At 45.6% G+C, this 23,839-nt stretch overlaps 1 protein-coding gene across 1 annotated transcript in view; it reads right to left on the reverse strand.

Annotated features, from left to right (window-relative positions):
• cfap46 (cilia and flagella associated protein 46) overlaps positions 1–23,839 on the reverse strand; it is a 40,690-nt gene that overhangs the window by 10,834 nt on the left and 6,017 nt on the right. The window contains 37 exon segments of the mRNA XM_028424058.1: positions 275–351; positions 595–692; positions 1,549–1,722; positions 1,843–2,004; positions 3,669–3,770; positions 3,772–3,807; positions 4,078–4,266; positions 5,488–5,685; positions 6,463–6,601; positions 6,707–6,889; positions 6,978–7,084; positions 7,268–7,468; positions 7,557–7,694; positions 7,779–7,833; positions 7,909–8,007; positions 8,631–8,779; positions 8,973–9,134; positions 9,235–9,342; positions 9,418–9,581; positions 9,838–10,030; positions 10,446–10,626; positions 10,704–10,839; positions 10,920–10,992; positions 11,925–12,087; positions 12,308–12,439; positions 12,609–12,790; positions 13,119–13,229; positions 15,904–16,044; positions 16,579–16,792; positions 17,337–17,549; positions 18,277–18,389; positions 20,334–20,449; positions 20,574–20,698; positions 21,151–21,280; positions 21,892–22,009; positions 22,224–22,452; positions 23,257–23,447. Coding sequence (XP_028279859.1) covers positions 275–351; positions 595–692; positions 1,549–1,722; positions 1,843–2,004; positions 3,669–3,770; positions 3,772–3,807; positions 4,078–4,266; positions 5,488–5,685; positions 6,463–6,601; positions 6,707–6,889; positions 6,978–7,084; positions 7,268–7,468; positions 7,557–7,694; positions 7,779–7,833; positions 7,909–8,007; positions 8,631–8,779; positions 8,973–9,134; positions 9,235–9,342; positions 9,418–9,581; positions 9,838–10,030; positions 10,446–10,626; positions 10,704–10,839; positions 10,920–10,992; positions 11,925–12,087; positions 12,308–12,439; positions 12,609–12,790; positions 13,119–13,229; positions 15,904–16,044; positions 16,579–16,792; positions 17,337–17,549; positions 18,277–18,389; positions 20,334–20,449; positions 20,574–20,698; positions 21,151–21,280; positions 21,892–22,009; positions 22,224–22,452; positions 23,257–23,447 — 5,302 coding nt within the window.

Genomic DNA, 23,839 nt, shown 5'->3' on the forward strand with positions numbered 1-23,839 from the left:
AGCAGAGAGGTCAAAGGGAGACACATGTGACTTTCTGCACATCTCTCCTGATCTTCATTAAATCTGAACTTTCATTTGCCTCTGAGATAAATGTTACACGGGAACACTGAATTCATCTGGCTCCGTTTCAACGACGACAACAATGAAATACATCTGTGAGGAGGACGTGTTTCCAGGGGCCGTGAGGCCATTCAGATGTAGTGTAATTAATCATATAAGCAGAAAGTTCGGCAGCTCTTTATGTCATCAGAATACGTGTATAAATGTACTGCACCTGTAGCCTGTGGCGTCTTTCCTTTCTGATTTTCTGGAGCTTTATCGGCCTTGTAGAAGGCGCCATACAGTTCTGACCTAAAAATAAAAAACATATATATACACAGCATTAAATGTATACATTGATGATGTAATTCATCAAACACATGCACTCTGTGTATGTTCGCAGACAGTAGTGGTGCAGCCTCCTTCCTCCTGCTCCAGACATGACTGCTCTCTGAACCTAATGTTACTTGTGTGACCTGCAGTCATTTACTCATGCAGCGTAATACTCTGAGAGCAAGAAGCAGAGCAGAAGAAAAGGGTTAAAACAGCAGTTACCCGTCTCCAGAGTGCTGCAGCAGCAACAGCTTCATGTTGGACGGGAGTTCTGAGAGGATACTCAGGTGGTTCGGGGCGATGCTCAGGTGGCTCAATGTCTGCAGATAAGAGGGTAATTAGAGGGTTAAATATTTAGCCATGTTTGAAGCATAGAAGAAATCATTAGAGATGAAGCAGCATCAATTGGATGCATTAAACATAATTTAGTGTTTATTAAATTAACGTATTTAAAGAGTTAATATTCACAAAATGAAATACAAATGACATTAACTCTTTGTTGCAACTTTAGAGCGTATAATGAGGATTTTGATGATAATTTTGTGTTTGTCAGCGCAAAAAAGCTCAAAGAAACTCCTGACCTCAAGGCTACCCATGACCTCATCAGCCTTTGCCTCTGAGATAAATGTTACACGGGAACACTGAATTCATCTGGCTCCGTTTCAACGACGACAACAATGAAATACATCTGTGAGGAAGACGTGTTTCCAGGGGCCATGAGGCGAGTCAGATGTAGTGTAATAAATCATATAAGCAGAAAGTTCGGCAGCTCTTTATGTCATCAGAATACGTGTAAAAATGTACTGCACCTGTAACCGGAACCAGAAACACTTAGGCCAGCCAAAACATATGGTGGCTTATATGTCTATATTACCATAGATAAGTTACATGGCTAAGCTAGCTAAGGCTAATTATTCAGTGAGGATCCACCTGCCCATTTAAAAGCAGCTTTCATGGACCTGGCTGAGGTGATGTGCTCAGACGGCTGCTGTGTCTGCGGAGATGTCCGAGCACAGCTGCTACGTCTGCAGCTTTCTGTGTGATCTTGGAATCCTACAGTACTTTTAGAGCAAAGGCCATAACAGCACCAATACTATGTCTCCCATCAAGGGAATGTTGTGAGCTTGGTTTGACAGCATTCATAAATCATGAGGGGGCAGTTTGGAGAGGTGGTACCTTGGAGAAGCTGCTGAGGGAGTCCTCCACTCCCGTCAGGATGATGCGGGACCTCTCCTCCTCAGAGAGCAGCAGATTCCTGCGGATGCTGAGCAGAGCTGCGAGCTGGGACGCTCCGGTGTCAGCACAGGCGGAGCTGAGGACCTCGGCCATTGTGGCAGCAGCACAACAGCTCTGGGAATAAGGCAACAGATGGATGAAGCAGCTAGTGGTTATAGCAGGAATTACAGTGATGATATCTGACCAAAGGGGTGGGTGGGACTGCTTTTTTAGTGAACATTTGCAATGCTGTACCTGGAAGAGAGCGAGGTATTGACCTGCCACAGCCGGGTCCGACTGGCCATGACACTCCAACATGTTTATAGAGGCGTCAGCCAGGATGGAGGAGGGCAGGCTGTGCTGGAGACACAGGTTGATGGCCTCCGTCAGTGCTTTACTGGCTTCTGTCAGAAGCTGCTGGACACACAACACAGACACACACACGCATGTACAACATAAAATGAAATTATTAGATTATTAGAATTACAGACACTAATATCCCATACAGTGTATACACAGGACTGTTTAACACGTCTGAGAAGCCGTCCTTTAAATCAAATATACAGGCACCCATATCTAACTTAAAGGACATGTCTGGCATCAGAGTGAAGTGCAGCCATGTCTTATTAAAGACTCTTTGTACATTTGCTCGACACAGTTCGATCATTGGAGCACAGGTTTTCACTGAGTGGCAATGAATTGTCAAAAACTGCAGTTCCCCCTGCAGCCTCTTGGGGGCTGGTTCCAAAAGTGAGTCAAAAGTGACATGTTTATAGCCTGGTACACAGAAGCTGTGTTAATCTCTATGGAGGTCTGTAGGATTGACTTAGATTTGAAACCCCAGAGGCTGCTGGGGGAACGGCAGTTTTGACACATATCGGCTTTATTTCTCAGGCTTGAATGCTCGGTAGCTTCTATTTATTTTTCACAGTGCCTAAGAATGGGAGAATGTGGGAGCAGTGTGTAATGCCTGGTTTACACTGTGCGATGTTTATCAATCTAAGAACATTGCATGACACACAATGCGACGTGGATCTAATAAACTTTGCTTTGACGTCAAGTTTGATGCGTGCAGATTGTACGATGACCATTTACTGATCGCAGGCGATCACAGGTTATGACGTACGTCAACATGCGAGGAGGAGGAGGAGGACGCAGAGTGACAGGTCATAGCAGCCGTCACACTGTGAGACTGTCATCCTAAATTTCTGACACCGCTAGAATTTGATCTCAGCTCGTCTTTGGTCGCAAGACGCTGACGACGGCCGCCGTGGAACCTGCCTCACAGGGCGACGTCAGACCACCGATTTAGAGCCACGACCAAAGACATCTCCACGATTCTCCTACGATGCTCGTCTTTCATCTGGGACAGCCCAAAATCCCACAGTGTAAACGGGGCATTAGGAAAGACCAGCAAGAAAGCAGAGGATTTTATATTAGGTGTTAATAATTTGCATGATTGGGGGTACAGCCACTATGACTTCCCTTATTTATGCTCACTCAGTTACACACATTTTCCCCTTTTTGCCTCTATTTGGATAAACTGGGAGTTCAATCAAAGCAGCCTTTTAGAAAATCATGGTTCATCTCCATATGTATTTACAATCTGCAGTTTATATACACATTATAAAAAATACTTTCAAATGTTAGAAAGTTTTCAGGTATTTAAAAGAAGTCCTTTTGTCTGGCAACACTCCCTTCATCTTCACCCAGTGACAAATTTGGAGCAGATGAACTGATTGAAGCCGCCTGTGGAGGCGATTATCTCTCTCTGATCAAACTCAAATGGCAGCTCCTGGATAACACGTTCTGAATCTTTGCGGTGCATCTCGCTGCGGACGTCAACGTCAGAATTCAATCTTGCGTTACTTAACATTCCAAAATGTTGCCACGTAAATAAAACATGCCCCTGTTTTATTCTGCGCCAAGTTTGATGTTGACATTTGATCTCTCTGTGCTCACTTTCAATATGAGAACTATGCGGGGCGCCTGGAGAGTTCCCTCTGAGGGATTTGAGATGTGAGGAGAACCTCTGCAGAAAGGCCTCAGATTAGAGACGAGTCAGGAGTGATGGGGGTCACTTGTCAGGAGGAATGTACCTGCAGCTCTGCACTTTTGGAGGAGATCATCCACGGCTTTTTTCTGCTTGATTTGCTGTCTTTCTCAGAATCCGTCTCTGTCTCCTGTGGAAACAGCTTTGGGTTTAGAGCAGGCCTCATTCTGTTATTTCAAGATCACAGAACAACGATCGTGATTATATAAATAAATCCCCCCGTGATCACAAACCATGAAGACCTCAGCCTTTTTGTCTTAAAGTATGTAAACGGACCTCCACCTCTAATCACTATAAGCTTGTGACCATGAGTTGCAACCTTTTCCAGGTCACTGATGCAACAGTGGGCCTGCACCCTAAACACACATGGGATGGGCTTCCATACACATCACTGAGGATAATCTGTGACTGTACATGTGAGTGTTTGAGTTGTCGACCTGCTGGCGTCCGTCCCAGAGAGCACGTAGATAAACGGGCTCCTCCTGCACAGCCTGTAGTCTCAGGTACTTTCCCGTTAGGCTCAGGCAGCGAGCTCTGGTCTCTGGGTTGTCCGTGGAGTGTGAGCTGACTGCATCCAGCTGGCAGGAAGCCATCTGCCCCAAGGTGCTGCCCACACTCAGCCACTCCTGGATAGGACACAAGGAGACTGAGCTCAAACGAGGAGATGGGTCACAAGCAAAGAGTAACGGTAATCTAACCTAAATCAGGTAGCATCTCTCATACATGGATCACAGACGGAGTAGTTCTCAAGCACAATGATCTATTAATAAAGGTTAATATGGGCTGTGTATGTGTGACAGAGAGCAGCAAGGAGGGGCTGAGTCCAGCTGGACCTGCTGTAAAGTACATTTTTGGTTCAGTATGAAATGGCTCTTTACTTTAAAAACCTCCACAAAGACATACCTGTGCCTTTTATATGTTCACCTACATATTGGTCTCATATATTTGATATGTTCACACAGGGAGTAGGGATGTCCCGATCCAATCACGTGACCGGAAATCGGGCCGATTACGTGGTTTCAGACTCGATTGGAATCGGACGTTACCTCCTGATCAGGACTCGGATATATATATATATTAGGGCCGTCAACGTTAATGTGTTTCTGCAGATTAACCCAGCATAATGCTGCGCAGGATGGCTTTTGTAGAGATTTCTAAAAGTATCGGATCGGGACTCGGTATTGGCAGATTGGCAGGGATCTCCCTGATTGGGGAGTATTAGTCGGTGTCAGCTTTACATCAGCTGATCTCTTTATCTTATTGTGATGTTTTGCACATAATATCATGCAGAGGTACTTATATCTGACAAAGCAGAAGCACAAATAACCTGCATTATGGAACGAGAGTGAAGAAGAAAACAAAAGCAGAGCAATAGATGAGCTGCTGGGAGGCACACTTGCCACCATCAGCCTCCTAATGTAAATGATCAATATTAAATGAGCTATTTCTCATCCAGAGTTCTGGTCGATGCACATCTTATTTGACTTTATGAGCGTGTGTGTTGAAGCTGATTACGCTGCTGTAGGAGCTTGTGTGAGTGTGTGAGATCCTGTGACCTCTGGCAGCTTTTTAAACATCTTCTGCACAGAAACGATCACAACTGTCTCTCCTAAGCCAAAGGAATCCTGCGTAGATGAGGTGGAAACACTCCAGAGGAGGCTCACTCACTGTAAACTGTCTTGTGTTACTTTGCATGTTAGCACCTCCCAGTGGCAAAGCTGTGCAACTGCCCTGCACACTTCATGCCCGTAGTCCCCCCTGATGTGGTTGAAGTTGTGTAAACTATTGCTTCATAGAAGGCTGCAGTTCCTGGAGTGTTATATTTGTCTGAATGTTTTAAGCCTGACCTGCTCTGTGGAGTCGGGCTCAGGCGTGCAGCGTGTAAACTCCTCTAGTGCTCGTTCAGCAGGCATCTTCCTCGCCCAGGCCAAAGCTTGGCGTGTCTCCTCAGCACAGCGCTCCTCCAGCACGGCCAGGCTGAACTCTGCCAGGGCCAGCTGCAGGCGCTGCAGCCCCCGCACGGCTGCCAGTGACACTCCACGGCTCTGAAAAAGGATGGAAGCACTACTGTAACAACTGACTCACATCATGAGTGACTGCAGATTTTGTTTCCAGTGCACCTGGATGTCAAACATGTTTTAAATATCAGGCAGCAGCAGCAGCTGAACAGTCATCCACAGAGGATTTAATCAAAGACTCAGGTGAACCAGGATTTGCAGCAGGTGTGAGAGTTGTTCCTTCGTGATTGTATCAACATGAGGTCTCAGCAGCTCCTCTTATAATTAACCAACATTTGAATTATCTAATTATCCAAATGCAACAATACAGTTCACTAGCTGAGGAATACACACCTAAAATAGCTAAAAATGTGACCAAACGTGCACCTTCAGCTGGTCTGCGTTTAGTTTTTTAATGCTGCCGTCTACTAGATCGTCTACTTTGAGTGTTTGTCAGCACAAACTAAACTCAAAGAAATACCCTTCACAGCTTGCTGTGGAAGAGCTGACACTGGCCACTGACACCTGACGTCAGCACCCTTCATCAAACTTTTGCTGATATTGTGTATGTTACCTACAACCACATACGACTAGAAATGTTTGACTTTACTTTCCAAGGCAGCCTTTCAGCCAGTCAAAGCTCTGAGCTTCTGTTTAGAATTGAGGACAGGAAGTCCCTTATGAGGGATAAAATATAGAAGAACAGCGCGGAGCTGAAACTGAAACAGGCTGCATGCGTCTCAACGTATGCACAATACGGGAGAAACACAAAAATAACAACAACAAAAAAAACATGGACCGAGATGCATGTGTCAACTTCATTACCTCCTCCTGTGGGTGGAGCAGGCTCTGAGCGTTCAGCACCACGTGCTCCTGCTCTGACACAGCTCGCTGCATTTCATACAGTCCATCAAGCAGGAAGCGCTGTCTCTCCTCTCTGTGAGTCACATGACTGGCCAGGATCCTGCACAGGGATAATAGCATCAAAATGAGCAATGAATCTGTCGGATCCATTGTCGAGCACATTAAAAAGTTCTTTTCGTCAGAAATATAGGGCTGGCTCACAGACCTGAGACCACGTGCGAGGTCTCTGTGTGCCTCCGCTGCCTGCTCCCTGCAGCAGAGTTTAGTGAAACCAGCGGCACACTGTCTGAGCGTCTCGCAGGCCGCCGTTAGCCGCTGGACAGCATCAGCGCTGACTGTGTCTCCAGGTTCACCACCGCCCAGGGCCTGTACACACTCCACAGCTCCTCTGACGCAACACAACACAGCACATCAGTGTAAGGCTGCTACATTACACCTCCAACAGCAACACATTCAGCAGGTTCGACTCCAGCTACCTCTTCTCTAATGAGATGATCAGAAAGGTGACATCTGGTGCTCTGTTAACTCGCTGCTCCAGGGCCAGTCTCAAAGCTGCACAGCCTTCTTCTATAATCTGATCAACCTGCAAAAAGATCTTAATCTTAGATCACTCCTATACATTTCTTGCTTTTTGGCTTGGACAGAGTCCAGTCTGAGCCTTTGAGCCGATGACCAGCACCTCTGGTTCTCCTGCCTGAGCTGCAAAACAATTTCCTGAGCTCTAGGCCCTTTTAACATAATGTACTTATAATAAACCAAAATATACCTTAGTTTGTGGATCTCTGAGTCTCTTTCTTACTGCAACTGTGACCCTGGTGAGGGTAAGCTGGTACCAGAAGTTCTCATCCCCACCCAGGGCCTGGGCTTTGTCCAGCAGGATCACAGCTTGGCCATAATTCTGCTCCTCACAAGCCAGAGAGGCCAAGCCCAGCAAACTTCGTGACATTGCAGTCTGATCTCCGAGCTCCTGAACAAAAACAACAGCAATACTGAGCGTGACAGCAGAAATGTGGTGTGGAATAATAGGAACAAATACAAAAGAAGCACAGACTCACCGTGGCCACCAGGTGGGCCTCCGCCAGGAGCTGTCTGGCCGACTGATTAAGCCCCATGCTGAGGCAAACCTCTGCTTTATCCAGCCAAATGTCCTGAGTGTGCAGCCGCCAAGACACAGGCTGTTCCTTTACCTCCTTCTGAAAGACCACTTAATAAAGTTAAATACACACAAGCATCGTTTTTGATGTGAAACCAAAGATGTGTTGTGAACAGCGGCTGACCTGGTTATGGGCTCTGTGAAGGCCTCTCCCCTCCTTTAAAATAGCTTTGCGGCACCTACAGCCATTAACGTGACATCACAGGTTGTTAAAGATGTACAAACATCAAATATTCATAGCAGAGTTCACATACCTCATTTGTTCTTGCTCCTGGATTCTACTCAGAGTCAGAAGCTTCTCTTGATACGGCGAAAGTGTCCCTAAACCCAGCTGAGCACAGGTCCTCACGATTCTGATTAGACAACAAAGACACAGGAGGAGGTGAGAGAGGGCGGCCGCACAGGCTCAGCTGCACGCCCAGTGTTCGGCTGGTTCCATGGATCAGGTGTCACACTGAAAAACAGACCCGCTATAAAATATTGAATTTTTGAAATGTTTCTTTGCTTTACTGCGACCCAAGCCGCCTGTTCTCAGTTTTGTTGGACATTACATCAGTAGTGGCTAATGTTGCCTCGAGGCTGTTGTTAGCCTGAAGCAGAGAAAGGCCTGTGGGTGATTCATCAGGCTTCTCACATGCAGCTTGGATGGAAATGTGAGCCTTTTTGTCTAGATGCAGTTGAAGATAATAGGCCCCGTATATATTTAATCCCTATTCACCCTTAAGCATAGACCTCACAGCGCCCTCTAGGTGAACTGCAGCCAGTTTTGGTACACTAGCATCAACAGGAAGTGAGTTTTACGTTTGGCGCTGCTGCCTTTATTGTTCAGGTTACATTGCAAATCTATCATTAGTGTAATTTTCTTTGTGTTATTTTAGCAAAACATCACTTAACAACATCATAAACTACATTCATGACACCACACAGACCACAGTGTGTGAAATAGCTGTGGTTTCCCTGCTCTAAAGGTTCTTACCTGAGTCTGTAGAGGTCCGAGAGGCTCCTCCTGTCCATTAGGTCATGAGCAATGGTCTCAGCCAGGTGCAGTACAGGCAGCGTCAGGTGGTCCAGCGAGAGCGAGTGGAGCTGTTTATCCAGCAGGTTGAGGTAGAACAGACTTTGAGCCTGCAGACAAACACAGAAAGCAGGACCAGTACATGAGAGGAATGGATTAAGATATCACCTGGTAGGTAAATTCAGTCTGATGTGCACACCTCTAACTCATGGATCTATAACTTGATGGCTTTTAAACTGCTTTTTGAAACTGAGATAACAAAGATACAGAGAAATGTAAGAATGAGGGATAAGGGAGCTGCACCTGCTTCGTGATGCTGTTTGCATTGATACAGCTGGAGCTGCTGTTGGTTCTGAATATCTGCCTGGCCCGGTCAGGACAGACGAAGCGAGCCCACTCCTTCAGGGTGGCAGGAGGTGACTGATCCACGGCGAGGGGTTTGGTTCTCTCCTCCGCCGGCGTAGGCTGGTCAAAGGTCAGATGCTGAATTTAAATCCTCTGATGCGCCTTCACCATACTGCTACTTAATTTGTGTTTTGTGAAATCAAACCTGAGTAGGGCTCACGTCTTTCCCTTTTTTCCCTTTGCCCTTGTCTTTGCCTTTTCCGGACCCAGCAGAGGGAAGAGGCTGCGTCATCTCACTGGAAATCTCACAAGCCACTGCCATGGAAACCTAAAGTGGAAGCACAGCAAACACAGTCTGAGGTCTCCATCTGACGGTGAGAGCGGAGCAGCGGTGGTTCACTACCTGCCACATCTGCTGCACAAAGCTGGACGCTCTGAGCAGGCTGATCTGGTGCTCGGGTGAAGCCCTGTCTGTCATGACAGCAAGCAGAGCGTGGGCTTGTATCAAGCAGTCGAGGCGACGCACTTCCTTCAGATCGGACATGTTTTGTGGGAACAACAAATCCTCTGGAGGAAAGAGATGCATTATGTAAAGAACACGTCAATAATAGAGCAGTTATTAGAGTGTGCAGTTTGTCTCTCTGGGAATATTTAATAGGTCTCATAGCAGGAGACTTTAAAGACTCTCTCTGTTGTGATATTCTCTGTGGGGATCTAAAGAAATCTCCCAGAACGGCCAGTTTCTTTCCCTTTGAACAATATTTGCACTGCTCGGCTCAGGATCAGATGATTTTATTTCACATTGAGGCAGCAGCATCCCTACCTCAAGGTGAATACTCAGACGATGAAAAGTGAGCCCCACCTTTTTTTTCTTCCTGTCCAGGTTCCAAAGGCAGGAGCAGGTCTATGGCTGCCTGAACCGGCTGCAGGGCCTCTGCTCTGGGGAAGCTCTCAGAGTACAGCCACGCTCCGAATTCAAGCAGGATGTCCACCTTCTGCCACTCAGACCCGGCGCTCTGCTCACAGAGATCATGAAACATACGATAAGCCTGGATCATATTCACTCTTCAGAATTTCACCCAGTCCACTGAGTAACTACATTGTGTGACCAAAAGTAAATGGACAACATGTGCATGTAAAATCTTGATGTAAATCCTGACATTTGATGGACAAACCAGTGGAAATGTTCCTGTTTCCAGACTAAAGGTCCAAACCTCCATTCTTTGATCATTGTTGCAGCTTTAGAGCAGATCATGAGGATTTGGAGTGGATATGATCCACATTGGAAAAACAGTTGTAATTACAAGCTCGATCCACATGATGGTGCTGCGGCTTTGCTAGAAATGTACAGCCTCTCCTCTCTACAGGAAGTGAAACCACATCCTGACATATCGGTGATGTATCAGCTGTGGTTCCACAGTGAAGCGTTACCGTGAAGGAGGAGATGGCTGTCTGGTAGCAGGTCTGCTGCTGGGTGACAGTGCGAGCACACAGGGCAGCTTGGTGCCACATAGATGAGCTGCACTTCTCTTCTTGCTCTAATTTCTGCATGTCCAGCTCGACACTTTCTCCCAGCTGTGCTCTCAGAAGTATACGAGCTTTGAGCATAGGCCTGGAAAAAAACACAGAGAACATTAAAATGTCTCCTCTCCTTCCTCCAGTCCTGACAGCGAGCATGTGTTTACTCACAGCCGGTGTCTGGTGCGAGGCAGGTCTCTCATGGCTGCATCCAGCAGGCCCACAGCACCTTTAAAGTCCGCTCTGTCGATGTGGAGGCGGAGCAACAGGCTGTAAATGGCCGCTCTCAGCGCTAAGTCCTCTTCAGCTGGAAATGTGCAGTTTTAAAGGATCATCTGCAGCAGAAAGGTGAACTTTGATCTGTGTCAGGGGTCCTTTTGCACTTACCTGTTGCTCCATGTTTGGAGTCTTTAACAGACAAAGCTGTCGCTTTCAGCGATCCTTTCCTTTTGCCCTGTTTCTGAAAGAGAAGAAGAAATGAGACTAGCTCACTGCTGATAAACTGCTCCCTGCCTGTTTGCCCCTCTTCCAGGGTTGGGAAACAGTTCCTGATGTTTACATCCCATACAGACAGAGTTTCCTTTGTTACATCAGCTTGAGTATAGTAGTGAAATTGAACACAACATCCGTCTAAATTAGCCTAATAAACTGCCTTTAAATCTAAAAAATATTCCACTCATCTGCTGTTTATGCCCCAGGCAGGACTGCTGTCCACAGGAGAGTTTTATTTTTTTTGCATAATTAAGTTGCCCCCTGTGTTGCCCTGAAGAAAAATCTTCATCAGTTTGATCGTCAATTAATGGTAATTCAGCAAGTTTAAGGACTTTGAAGCCTTTTTTATGCAGTTCAACTGCAACAAAAATAAACCAAAGAGACTGAGAGAAAAAAGGCTGGGCTGCCTGTCAGTGTGCTGCCATTGATTTACTGTTCTTTCTGTTCTGACACAGTACACAGACCTTAAAGTTAAAATGATAATTTATGCTTATTGGTGCTAAATTGTGCCTCTAATGATGCCGAGTGTGGTGTGTTGTGTAAAAAACCGATCCTGAGGACAAATATGTTTTGTCCAGAAGCAGGTCACAACTGTCCACTCATATTCATTGAGAACTTTCTTAAAGCGGCCGTTTGGTGAACTTCTAATTTTTTGTTAGCCTGGCACAAACAGGAAGTGGCTCTGAGGATGGCGGTCTATGGTGATGCAAGCACGAAAGGATCCAATTGGTTAAAGTGACAGATGGTCGCACACAGATGGTTAAACTGTTTAACCTGTCGGAGTAAAGCGGCGTATTTGCATTCCTAAAAACTGAAGACGTGTTTTTTCAGTGTCCTCTCTAAGATATAAGCACTGATGAGGAGGCAGATGAATGGATTCATGTAAAGAGGGACTCATACAGTTCCATGTTTAGTGGTGTGAACCAGGGCATGAAGAATCTTCTCCAGGTGCTCCTGGAGCTGCCATCTTTCCTCCAGGCTCTGTGTGAGCGGTTGACAAGCGTTCCAGTAATGCCTGGCAGCTGCGACACACAGTGCAGGACTGTCCGCCTTCTCTGCAAAGCTATGGACGAAAGAAAGCAGTGGTCCGATATGAGGCGAGGAACTTAAAGCATCACAGAGAGCAGGTTAAGAGAGAAAAGATTCTGTTTCAGCCCAAGGCTTTAGTCAATGCGTCAGTTTATTCCAGTGATCCTTTTATTTGTGTTTTTCTCTTTCTTATCCTGTCTCGTGTGGTTTTGGACGTGAGTCTGTCATTAAAATCAATCAATTCCGAGTGGTACCTGACACTGATCAGAAGCATCTTCATAGCCTCTCTGTAAGTGTTTGGATCTCCGCTGGATTCATGCAGTAGGCTCAGACCCCTCAGACAGGCAGCACTGCTCAGCATCTCACTCCCTGCAGTCGAGCCGTACCTACGGGGTTAAATAAATCTGTGTCAAATTCAGATCAATGGAAACTGTAGTACCCTTCAATATGCACAAGATGTCACCTGCCCTACACACAGCTTAGAATGACTCTAATGCATCCAGGTGCTTCTAATATGTTCCTATTGTTTTAAAGGGCTGCAATCATCCAGCTTACAGGACACAAGGCGCAGTGCTGAGAGTCTTTGCGGCTGCTTCCTCCAGCTGCAGAGCGCTCTCTGTGCACCTCAACACCAAGCTGTGGTCCTTGACATGGTGGCAGAAGGCAGCCAGCTGGCACCACACCTGCAGCTCCACCACAGCGTCGGTCCAGCTGCATTCAGACGCCATGCTCACCAGCTTTCAGGTGAGGGGGTGCAATGAAGTCAGGGAAGAAGGAGAGGAGGAGAAGAAGGGATTGAATAATACAAGCACAGGAGGGATGAAAAGGAGAGAGGAAGGTGATGGGAGAGAGACAAAGAAGGGACATAAATAGGAAAAAGTTTGTCATGCGACTCTGATAACCAAACAAAGCCTGATAATTAAGGCAGGAATGTTATATTTTTTTAATACACTGACACATGACAAGATGCAGACAGGATGTGGAGGCTCGTGGGTCAACCTGGCATCTGCTTTTGCCATCTGGGCATCAGCTCGTGTGGGGAAACATGAGCAGAGGAGTACGTACTGTGGAGAGGCCGGGAACAGAGAACTCCATATGTCCTGGACTCTTATTGCACAGCAGCATCTCCACAGCAACCAGCACGCGCGTCATCGCAGACACTTCCTCATCCTCACACTGCCAACGGGGGAGAAAGCAAAGTGAATAAATATATATGTATATGTACACACCAGTCCCTTAAGCTTAATTATAGAGGAGGCCCATACACGTATCACTGTTTGCATAAGAATCAAACAGGGAACTGCAGGATCATTATTATAACGTCTGTGTCCCAAATACCACAGTGATGATAACCTCGTTGATAATATATGACTTCCCATTGTGTGTAGGAGAAGTGGATGAATGATTTATCGACTGCAATTTAGAGACGAACCCCCATTTATTTATATATTAACGCTGCTTTTCTTCATTTGCATGGCAGGAAACACAGACTCCCAGCACGCCGGCCTGATGTGGGCCAGGAGATTCTTGGCTGACAAGCGGCTGCAGGATTACAGTGACTAATCAAACAATCCGTTTAACTGACAAATTGTTTAAGAGTCGGATATGACATCAAACACCAATACACACAAAACAATGGCAACAGTAAGCCTTTACTATCATGTGTGGCACCGGATACATTATGAATGCAGCATGATTATGTTATGACTACCGTGTCAGCTGCAATATATCCATATCCTTACAAGTGTAATCATTTTCAAATAGCAGTGTCTATCTTCATATACACCGACCAGCTGCAACACTCTGATCACTGACAGGGATAAGACTGATGAACTGTGTTCTGGCAGTTTTTGGGTTGTAACTTTGCACTCTCTTGTTTTGTATTTATATCTTCATCTTCATCTCAAATTGCACAAATCTTGTTTCATACTTTTACATTTACGTCAATCCAAATTCTAAATTGCCCACTTTGGTTTTTGTACCTATGTTTTATATTTTTATTTGCTGTAAATAATGTTTATACTGTTTATTTCTACTGTTGATGTATATTTTTAGTTTTTTTATTCTATTATTTTCTGGCTTGTGGCTCCTGCCAGCAGTTTATCCTCAAAACTGACTGGGCATGAGCACAGACAGTTTATAACTATGGACAAAATAAATGAAGTTCGGGAGCTAACTTCCAGTCTGAGGAGAAACTCTTTTCTGTGCTGACAGGCTCGGCACATACAGAGGTACAAAATGAGAATAGAGGAAGTGGTTTGATGTAGAGCTGTGTGAGTGCAAGGTGGGAGAACTCCATGGAGATTCGTCCAGCTCTGTTTCAGCGTCACAATCGACAGGTTCCATTACTTCTCTGTGTACTGCGGGCTCTCAGGAGAGCTTACAAGCTAGCGGGTCCCTCCTCAGTTTTTGCCACATCATATCATTTGTTGCAGTGCTTTCTTTTTCAGACGTCTGCTGGTAACCTGAACACAACGGCTCAGTTCTGAAGACAGGGAGTCATTATGATTCTCAGTGTACTCCTTATGCACAGTTTTGCATGCAAATGATGACGTTCAGAGCGTCATCTCTGACCTCGACATTAACAGACCACAGCGTATCCCCTGGCACCCCCGCCCACCTCGAAGAAGGTGCACTGATCTCCTGAGTGTCTCTGCTATAATCACAAACAAGGTCAGACTCCCAGCGATAAAGTACTTAAAGCATAAACTGAAAGTCAATTACATGCATTGACTGATGCCAGCAGTCATCTGAGAAAACGCTGCTGATTCCTGGAGCCAACAGCTCGAGCTGCTTGTGGGCTGAAACGTAGTGGTTCTAACACGTGACTGAATTAAAGTAGGTCACATCACATTAACAGCCAGTGACGGCCATGTAAGGGTGCTGATTGGCTGAACCAAACAATTCAACTGAGATTATTTTCAGACCGGAAACTTAAAAATGATATTTAATAATGATGTAAAGCACGAGAGAATTTAATTCTACCTGAAATTACCAGACTTGAGTAAATGAGTAAAAGGTGTTATTAGGCTGACAACTCAACATGTAAAAGAGTGTTCAATTAAACCTGAAAAAACCTGGACTACAATATCACCTAATGAAAGATTAGGCCTCATTCTCTGACACACATTATCAGAGAATATGTCTATGGAGAGAACTCCCACTCTTCCTTCCTGTTCCATAGGGGGCACTATTGTGATAGATAAATAGTTTGAGTTGTGTTAAAACAATAATTTGAGAACTTTTGAATTTCTCTTTTTCTGATATGACCCACTTTTAGTAGGGCAGCAGTGGCTCAGTGGTAGAGCAGGGTTGTCCAATAACCGGAAGATCGGCGGTTCGACCCCAGCTCCTCTCTAGTCATCGTTGTGTGTCCTTGGGCAAGGCACTTTACCCGCATTGCACCTTGGCAGCCACGTCTCCGTCAGTCTCCCCCTGGGGAGCTGTGGCTACCACTGGTAGCTTACCACTGCCACTGTGTGAATGTGGTGTGAAAGAATAATGCATCTCAATGTAAGCGCTTTGAGTGCCTGCCCAACAGAGCAGAAAAGCGCAATATAAGACCAATGCATTATTATTATTATTATTATTAGTAGTCTCCATTTTGATTGGACACATCCAACGAGCAGCAGCAGCGCCACTATAGAGATACTGTATGTATCTGACGGCTCAGGCTGCCATGGAGGGAGGATCTACTGCCACAGGACATCAGCATCAGTTCTGTTCTAATATATAATTAATAATGTGTGTGTGTAAATAATTATTTTAGCTCCTGTTCATTAAGGACTATGTGACAGCCCCCTCTAGGTGACCTGCAGCAGGACGTAGAGAAGCCCAGTTCTAATGGTACCTCGTCTTTGAGCGTGTCCACGTTTGAACCAATCTGCTGTTGCAGCAGCCTCTTGATCTGCACCCACGTGGCCAGAGCCTGTTTCCTCGCTGCAATGTGGACAGCCTCCTTTGGGATGTTGCGAAGGGCGAGTTCACAAAGCTAAGAGGAAAAATCAAGGCGTACATTACATCAATAACATGTTTCTGTCAGATATATAAATTACACTTTACAGTACATCTCTGTGCAGCCTGAACCTTCTCCGGCCTGTCATACTCTGACCCCTCTATACTGTGTACTGATTATAAAAAATGCATTGCATTGGATCAGCTTTCATCTCTCCATCAAAACAGAAACAGACCCGGTTAAACTTGGTTAATAATTCACTCATAACGCCTGCTTTAGGTTAAAGTTGATGTTTCCTGGTGGATCCTTTTTAATTGGCAGCAAAGAGAAATTAGACTTCAACGGCACAAAGGAAGGCCAGCCATCAAAGCTGTATGTGAGCATGTAAGCATGAGACAAAGGATGGACTGAGACTGTGCTGTATGTCACGGTAGAGAGTTTCTGAAAGGCCTTGTATTTCACACTGCTCTGTTCAGAGCCTGGATGTAAAAAGTCATTTTTTGGTGCAGAGAGTTGAGCTGATTTTTAAACCATGTGTAGCCACAGACACACACATACACAGCGACACACCTCCAACGCCCTGCGAACATCCTGCAGGGCAGCAGGGTCTAGGGACGCCCCGTGGACCCCGGCGGCCTTCTCCATCCCTCTCTTAGCTCTGCTACTGCTGCGGTCTGCAGCTGGAGCTGGAGCTGGAGCTGGCTCAGCTCTGTCTGGGCTGCACAGAGGCTGGATCAACCCGCGGGCCACAGCGTCACACAGCAGCACAAACAGAGAGCGGTTCCTGAGAAAACACAGCAGAAACTGACACATAGCTGGAAGAACAAGCCTAACATCTTTGTTTTTAGAAAACTAGAAACCCTCACTGCAGATTAGGATTGGCCAAACTGTCCCCGAACTCAGATCATTATCCCCTGGCCCGAGGTTGCTCTGGTCTGTTTTCATAAGCCTTTGCTGCTTCTTTCCATTGCCAAATCTAAACTGTTAATACTTACACAAGCATTTATCATCAGTCTATATTACCCGCGCCTGAAATGATCTCCTGAGGCCACATGTTGCTGATATCAGCTGCACATGTAACATACATTTTTAAATGCACCTGAACTGAAGGATTTTGTAAACACAGCAGCCCTGCAGCAGACACGGCTGCCAGACTGATGAAGCTCCTTCCCACTGAATAATTCAACCTGTGCAGTCCTCACTTTAAAAACAGTCGTGTTCGATGTTCCTCAAACGCAGCTGCACAACATTAAGTCATTGTTGGGGGAGCAGCCTGGGTTCTTGTGAGCCAGAACCTTGCTGTGATAGAACATAGTACTGTAACGTACCCGCTGCACTCCGTCGTTTGGAGCAAGTCCACCAGAACCTGGAAGGTGGGCAGCAGCTGCTGGTACTCCCCAGCTGCCAGCAAGTGGCTATTGTAGTTCCACAGGTAAGTGGCTGCATTTGCTACCACCCACGGCTCCCTGATCTCCGCTCCGAGCTCCCCTGCCCGCAAGAAGCTGGAGGTGGCGTAGGCAGAGAGAGCCAGGATCCAGTCTCTGGGTGAAGGGAGAAGGTGTAGCAGCTTTTCAGTTTTAGTGAACAATCAAGGTGGAAGTTTTTACAAGGAGAGATTCAAGCTGAAAACATTTCAGGATTTAAAGCTGCACTGAACATGGATACACAACATTTATTATTTCTTGAAAAAAGCTTTAATCAAACAGATTAAAATATGACCTCCATGACTCTAAAGCTAAAGAAGCACCTAAAAGGAGAAGCAGCAGGATTCAGCTGATCTGTGATCCATCAAACACAGTGTATCAAGATAACCTGATCACAGACCACATTTGAAGCCCTCTTGTCATAATTAGTGTAGAAATAATTCTAGATCAAAGAAAAGTCTCCTCTGCTTGTCCTCATGTGAACCAGGTTCATCCATCACTCCCTCACTGCCACTGAGGAGCCACCCGCTACATTCAACATGTCTACTAACACCACGGTTATCACAGCAATCATTATAAATACGTAGTTATTCTATTTAAAAAAAAGTCATCTGTTTTAAACAAACTCTTGTTTACGTCTACGCTTTGAATTTACATATGCACTTTTTAATTTATTGTATTACTTTGCTTTTATCTAAATTAACAATATTTAATCTGTCTAATCCTGTTTTATTTAATAATATGTTTACTTTTTAAAGGTATTAATTTTGATCTAATTGTGTCATTATCAGTCATGTGTGAACAGAGTGTGTGTGACTGATGTGTGTGCACATTGTGCGTTCACCTGTAGATAACCCAGTGTGGATCGTCTCCACGCACACAGGCCCCCCTCTCCTGTGGAGGGACAGCGGGGCTGTTCAGCTGCAGTCCCTGTGTGAGCAGCTTCTGGACCGTGGCCTGGATGAGAAAAGATAAATCCATCCCTCAGCTTCAAAAGGTACTCTACATACTCTACACGGTGACTTCCTGTTTTGACATTTTCATAATAAAAGGAGAAGAGAAAGACCCCCCCCCCCCCGTGGCAGTGACAGCCTCTCTTAAGCTGTCAAAGAACGAAATGACAGCCGAGCACTTAGGTCCAGTGGTGGACAACCCAGGAGGACGAAGGGACCTGGTCTTCATCGTCACATAACTCCTTGGATTTTAGTCAAATTCGTGAAGAATATGCTGCTGTGTCAGAGAACAAAGAGCAGAGGAAGCGAGTGTCAGATTTTGGCGAGGTCACGCACGCCGTGGCGGCGGATGGTTGTCTCCATTTTCTTCAAAGCGCTGTCACGTTAACATCTCTATGGACTTAATAAAGACTGCAGGCTGGATGGTGAGTGGGATTACGCAATGAGACAAGCTCATAAGACGAGCACAACAGTCTCTGACTTCCACCCACCGACATCCAGCTCAGGGGCTTCTGAAGAATCCCAGAATGCACGTCTACCACTGGCGGCGGTCTTTGTTACTGATGTGACATTTCAATTAATATTCCTGTGATCTAACTGGGTTTGAGGAGCGTCTGTGAACACCTCCTTATAACAACATCTCTAAACAAGTCTGCCGGAGTGGAAAATGTGACTCCCTCCTCTCCGTTGTGCTCCGCCAATGATGCACATAAACATTGTTGATGGGAAAATGGCCTCATCTCATCATCTCATCAGACAGACTTTCATTATCAAAACCAGCGGAATATGTTTGTGTCAGCTGAAATTACACCCGTCATCGTACGCTGAGAGAATATGAGTCTGCTCAGCTTTCATTTTTAATACGCGGCACCCAGCTTTTCATGCTGGAATTACATTACAAGCAGGAGTGAAACTCCTGTCAGTGTGTTTGTGCTGTGCACAGAAATCAATTACGGCCAGAACAGAGGCCGGATTAAAGATCGTATTCAGTTAGCTGTGTCAGGGTACAACGTGCTTAATAATGTAATTATAAATACTTGGCTGAAAGGAATCTGCTGTAATAGCCGGGCTGACATGATGAACTTTAACTCAAGTACGAAGAACAAAGTTAGACACTTCACAAAACTTTGTCAGCTGTGATTAGTCACTAATATTGGCCACTACAGGCTCCCGTACCTGGTGCCAGCAGTCCCCTGGCAGCAAGTAGAAGTCATAACAAACCAAACTTAACTTCAAACTCTTGTTGTCTTTAAACACTGATGACTTGCAAATGTAGATCAATACTGTGCTGGAGTATCTGGCACCAAGACCCGGACATTGTTGGCTTCTCTCCTGCTTCTAATGTCAACTTTCAGGACAAAACGTTGTCCTGTAATAAGAGTCCGTCCCTCAACCTGTGGGTGTTAGAGGTTTTTTGGGATGACTTCTGTTCTTGTTTGTTCTTGTGTGTGTTTTTCCTCTGCCTCCTTTTGAGGACTTCCTTTTTCAGAGCGGCGTGGGCGTGGTTTGCTGCTGGCTGAGGTTGGCGCACCCGTTCATCATCACACTCCTCAGTCTTCTTAAGCCGGCTCAGGGCGATGGTTCGATGCTGGATCGTCTTGCCCCATGTGCTAACTTTCTCACCGCAGGTTTAGGGAAACCTATTTACTCTTTTGTCGAACCTTTCGAACTTTCTTGTGACCTTTGTTTTGTATTTCTGTCTTCAGGATACAGACCTGATTGCTCCACTCCCTGCCAGCACCAGCCACTCCACTCTACCTCCAGGACGGACTGTAATATTTTGATGTTCTTTGTTAAAGACTGTTGATTATAAACCTAAAAACTGCCAACCGCCTGCAGTCTGCTTTTGGGTCCTCTAAAACCATTAACCAACAGTCGGTGTTTGCTCGGGTGCATATAGCAGCCCAAACCTGTGTGCATAAGGAGGCGTGTGTTAGTAGGAATGTACCTCAGCGTTGATGAAGTGTATTTCCGCCAAAAGGCGCAGCGAGTGGACACAGATTCGGTCTCTGCTGTTGCCGTGACGACAGTCAGGACAGCTCCCCTTCCCAGAGCATCTGCATGCTGGTGTGAAAATAGACAATAATATACAACTGACAATAAACCTGTGTATGTCAGATCTGCTCCATTGTTATGGGAACAGTTTCTGTTGTTCTGCTGTTAGTCTGAGGATTATTCATCATCTTACTGTCAGCCTTGGACATCTTCCATCTCCCGTCATCATACAGCAAACAGAATCGACATGCGGCTCGGCACACATCCCAAACTTCCTGCTTCCTGGCCGTCTTTGCGAGTGCTGCCCACAGTTTCACTCTGAAAGAGCCGAGGAGATCAAGGCCAGGGTCAAGGGCACGTTCACACACTCTGTGTGAGCTAAAATAGTTTGTTTCAGGGTCATCAATAATAAAAGTGGAGCTCTCAGGTCCTCATGGTTCCTCTCTCTGTTTTTTGACAGCACACACTTTTGAACAGACATCACAGAGGAAACCAGCACTGTGCTGCGGATAGAAGGATGTGATGGGAGGGTGTAGGCTGCTTCAGTCGCACAACAACCGTAACTGCAGACAGGACCGATGGATCAAACATTCATTAGGTTCTAATGTTCAGTAAAAGCTGGGGCTGATAAATTCACAAACGCCATAACAGTCTGATTATATAGGCAGTTTTCCAACTGGGTTTCTGGGAAGCCTGACAACTAAAAATACTTTACACTGGCAGGAGGACAGAGAGACGAGGCTTGGGTATGCAGACACACACACACACACCTCTCAGCGCTGTCCGTATCCCTGCCTTGTCTGGCCAGGTGTCCGTCCACCTTCTGCACTGCAGTGGAGTGATGTTGAGCCTCGGCCGCGAGCTGAGCCACTGCTCCGGATCCAGCAGCACCTACGGGAACTAGACCATCGTTTAAGGAGGTTATGTAAACATTATTAATACTGGAAAAGCTTTTTGCCATAAGTTATGAATTAATAAAAGTTTCTAGCAACTATACATAACAAAAAAATTAATTCAGTGTTGTTTTGTTTATTTTCTACAGTTAAAAGTTCATATCGTCCTTTTTCCTTTGCCAGTTGTTTCAGATTAGAAAGAAGCACAATCTGACGACATGTGCAGCAACACTTTTAATGAAGAGCTCAAACAGACTGCAGCACAGTGCAAAAGATGATTATTGATTTACTCATTTATAATATCTTCTTTTAACTTGAAAATAACTTCAGTTCGGAGATTTGTGTCTGTCCGGTTTGTTGTTGTCGGAGTCATTAGCGTGCCGGTTGTCTGTTTACTGGGCACAGGTGTGTATCCTGTTACATACAGTTTAATCTTTCAGTTAATTTAATTTACAAGACATTCTGTAACCCAAGCTAACCAAGTCAAAAGTCTCAGTTCACCACTGTGATGTGTGTTTTTGGGGCAATTGATCAGAACGGTGTTAAACCTCCTTGAGTCAAACATAGAATAAGAACATGTCAGTGTGAAAAGTGAGGGAAAGAGGGAGGAACCTGTACTTTTTGAGGTGTTGTCTGCATCCAGCACCATCTGAAAGTCATCCGGCGCCAAAAGGAGGCCCACAGCAACCAGAATGGGACGCCTGTCCACCTTGTCCTTTGGCTGCACGTCCTTGGCCTTAGAAAGACAAGAAAGGCACGAAGGGTTTTTAACAAGCAGCCACATCCTCTGCTTTTTATCACATCAAACCCCCCCCCCCAAAAAAAATCATGCAACATTTCAACACCCTCCCTTCTGTGAATATGCAGTGTGTTGTTTTATAAATGAGTCCTGCCCCCTGCAGCTTAAATGAGCCATTACATTATGTTATGTTACACAGAAGGATGGAAACCTGCTGCAGGAGCATCGCAGCTTTGTCCTCCGCCCGTGAAGGTGTTTGGTAGAGATTCTGCCTGAGCTGCAGGAGGTGCAGAGCTGATGACAGGCGCTCTCGCTGGGTCCCCTTATTATCGAGCAGCAGGGCTTTTTGGAGGTGAGTCAAAGCAGCCTCAAGGCGCCCCTCCTCCTCCTCAATCACTGCCAGCTCCGAGTGGACTTCACAGCGCATCTCTAACAGCGTACTGCGAAAGGAGCACATGAAAGTTAAAAACTGTACGTCCAAATATAACACATTATATAAATAGTATAATACGTTTCCAAAACATTTGATCCAGTCTGGATCACAACATTTTGAGCGCCTGGCTATTGTCATAGTGGGACAAGTATGGCAGTTTTTACAAAAGCACGCTCTGGTAGACCAAGAGATCAATACATCCCATTTTACTCAGAGAAGCAATTCCCCCACACAAATACAGAAGAATAAGATTCCAATCAGAAAAAGTATTGTCTGGAGAATTCTGTCTGGAAATGAGGGGCATGTGGGAACCAGGGGAAACAAGGTGACAACCCTGAACTGGCTGAAAGTTAGCAGTAACAGAGGGCAGGGAGACACCACAGAGGATCCAACAGGAGGGAGGAGGAGAGGCTGTGTGCTCCTCTGCAGAGACACGTTACCCCCTCCGCTTTGCATCTCTGTGGATTCATAATCCCCCTTTAAAACTAAGCAGGGACCAAAGAAGGCAGGCGATCAAGTCAGTCATCTGACCTCACCCTCACTGACTTCTGAAACACTGTCAGTTCGTGCTGTGATAACAAGGATTTGTGCAGCTTAAGTGCATTAAAGCAACAAAAAGTGGGCAAGCTAATACATATAGATTTTTTCCGAAACGCCTCTGGGCTGGTATTTTTGGAATCGGAATTTAAACTAACTTTCCTATTATATAACAGAAGAGTTAATAGATTAAATTATGAAACATATTTCAGTCAAAGTTACAGGAAACTGAAAAACCTCTGTGAATTAATTACAGAAAAGGAAAGCTGAAAACCTCTGCATGTCCTCCAGTGCCTGGGCCACCCTGAGCAGAGCTGTCCTGGTGTGTTTCCGGAGGTTGTGCTGCAGGAGGGGCAGGCAGCAGCTCCACTGGGTCGCACACACAGCCTGCACAGCCTCAGGCCCCCCCTCCGTCACTGCAGCCTGCAGCCACTGATCCAGCCTGCCGATCTCCTTCAGCCGCACCTGTGGGACATCAGCCACAGATTGAGATTCTCTCCCGGTGTGCTGACTGCGTAACACTTGTATCATTTGGCAAGTACACTTGGATTAAAATAGGCTGACTATGTTATATGTGCTAATTCCCAGACGTGACAGTTTTCACAGCACGGCATGAAAGCTGATGATCTTACTGTTTTTTTTCTTGTTAGAGAGAAAAACCTGCAAAAAATTATTCATTCTTCTTTCTTCATTGAAACTGTAGCTTGTGTAGCACCGCTACATGGAAAACAAAACAGAACTCTGGCTTTTTTTTCAATTTAAATCTCACTAAATCTAAGAAAAAATGACTTGATTCTCAGAATAAAGTCAGCGGTGTGACTGTAATCTTATCCTTTTCTTTTGGCCCTTACCCTTTT

The sequence above is a fragment of the Parambassis ranga genome, chromosome 15 (genome assembly GCF_900634625.1).
Source record: "Parambassis ranga chromosome 15, fParRan2.1, whole genome shotgun sequence".
NCBI lineage: Eukaryota > Metazoa > Chordata > Actinopteri > Ambassidae > Parambassis > Parambassis ranga.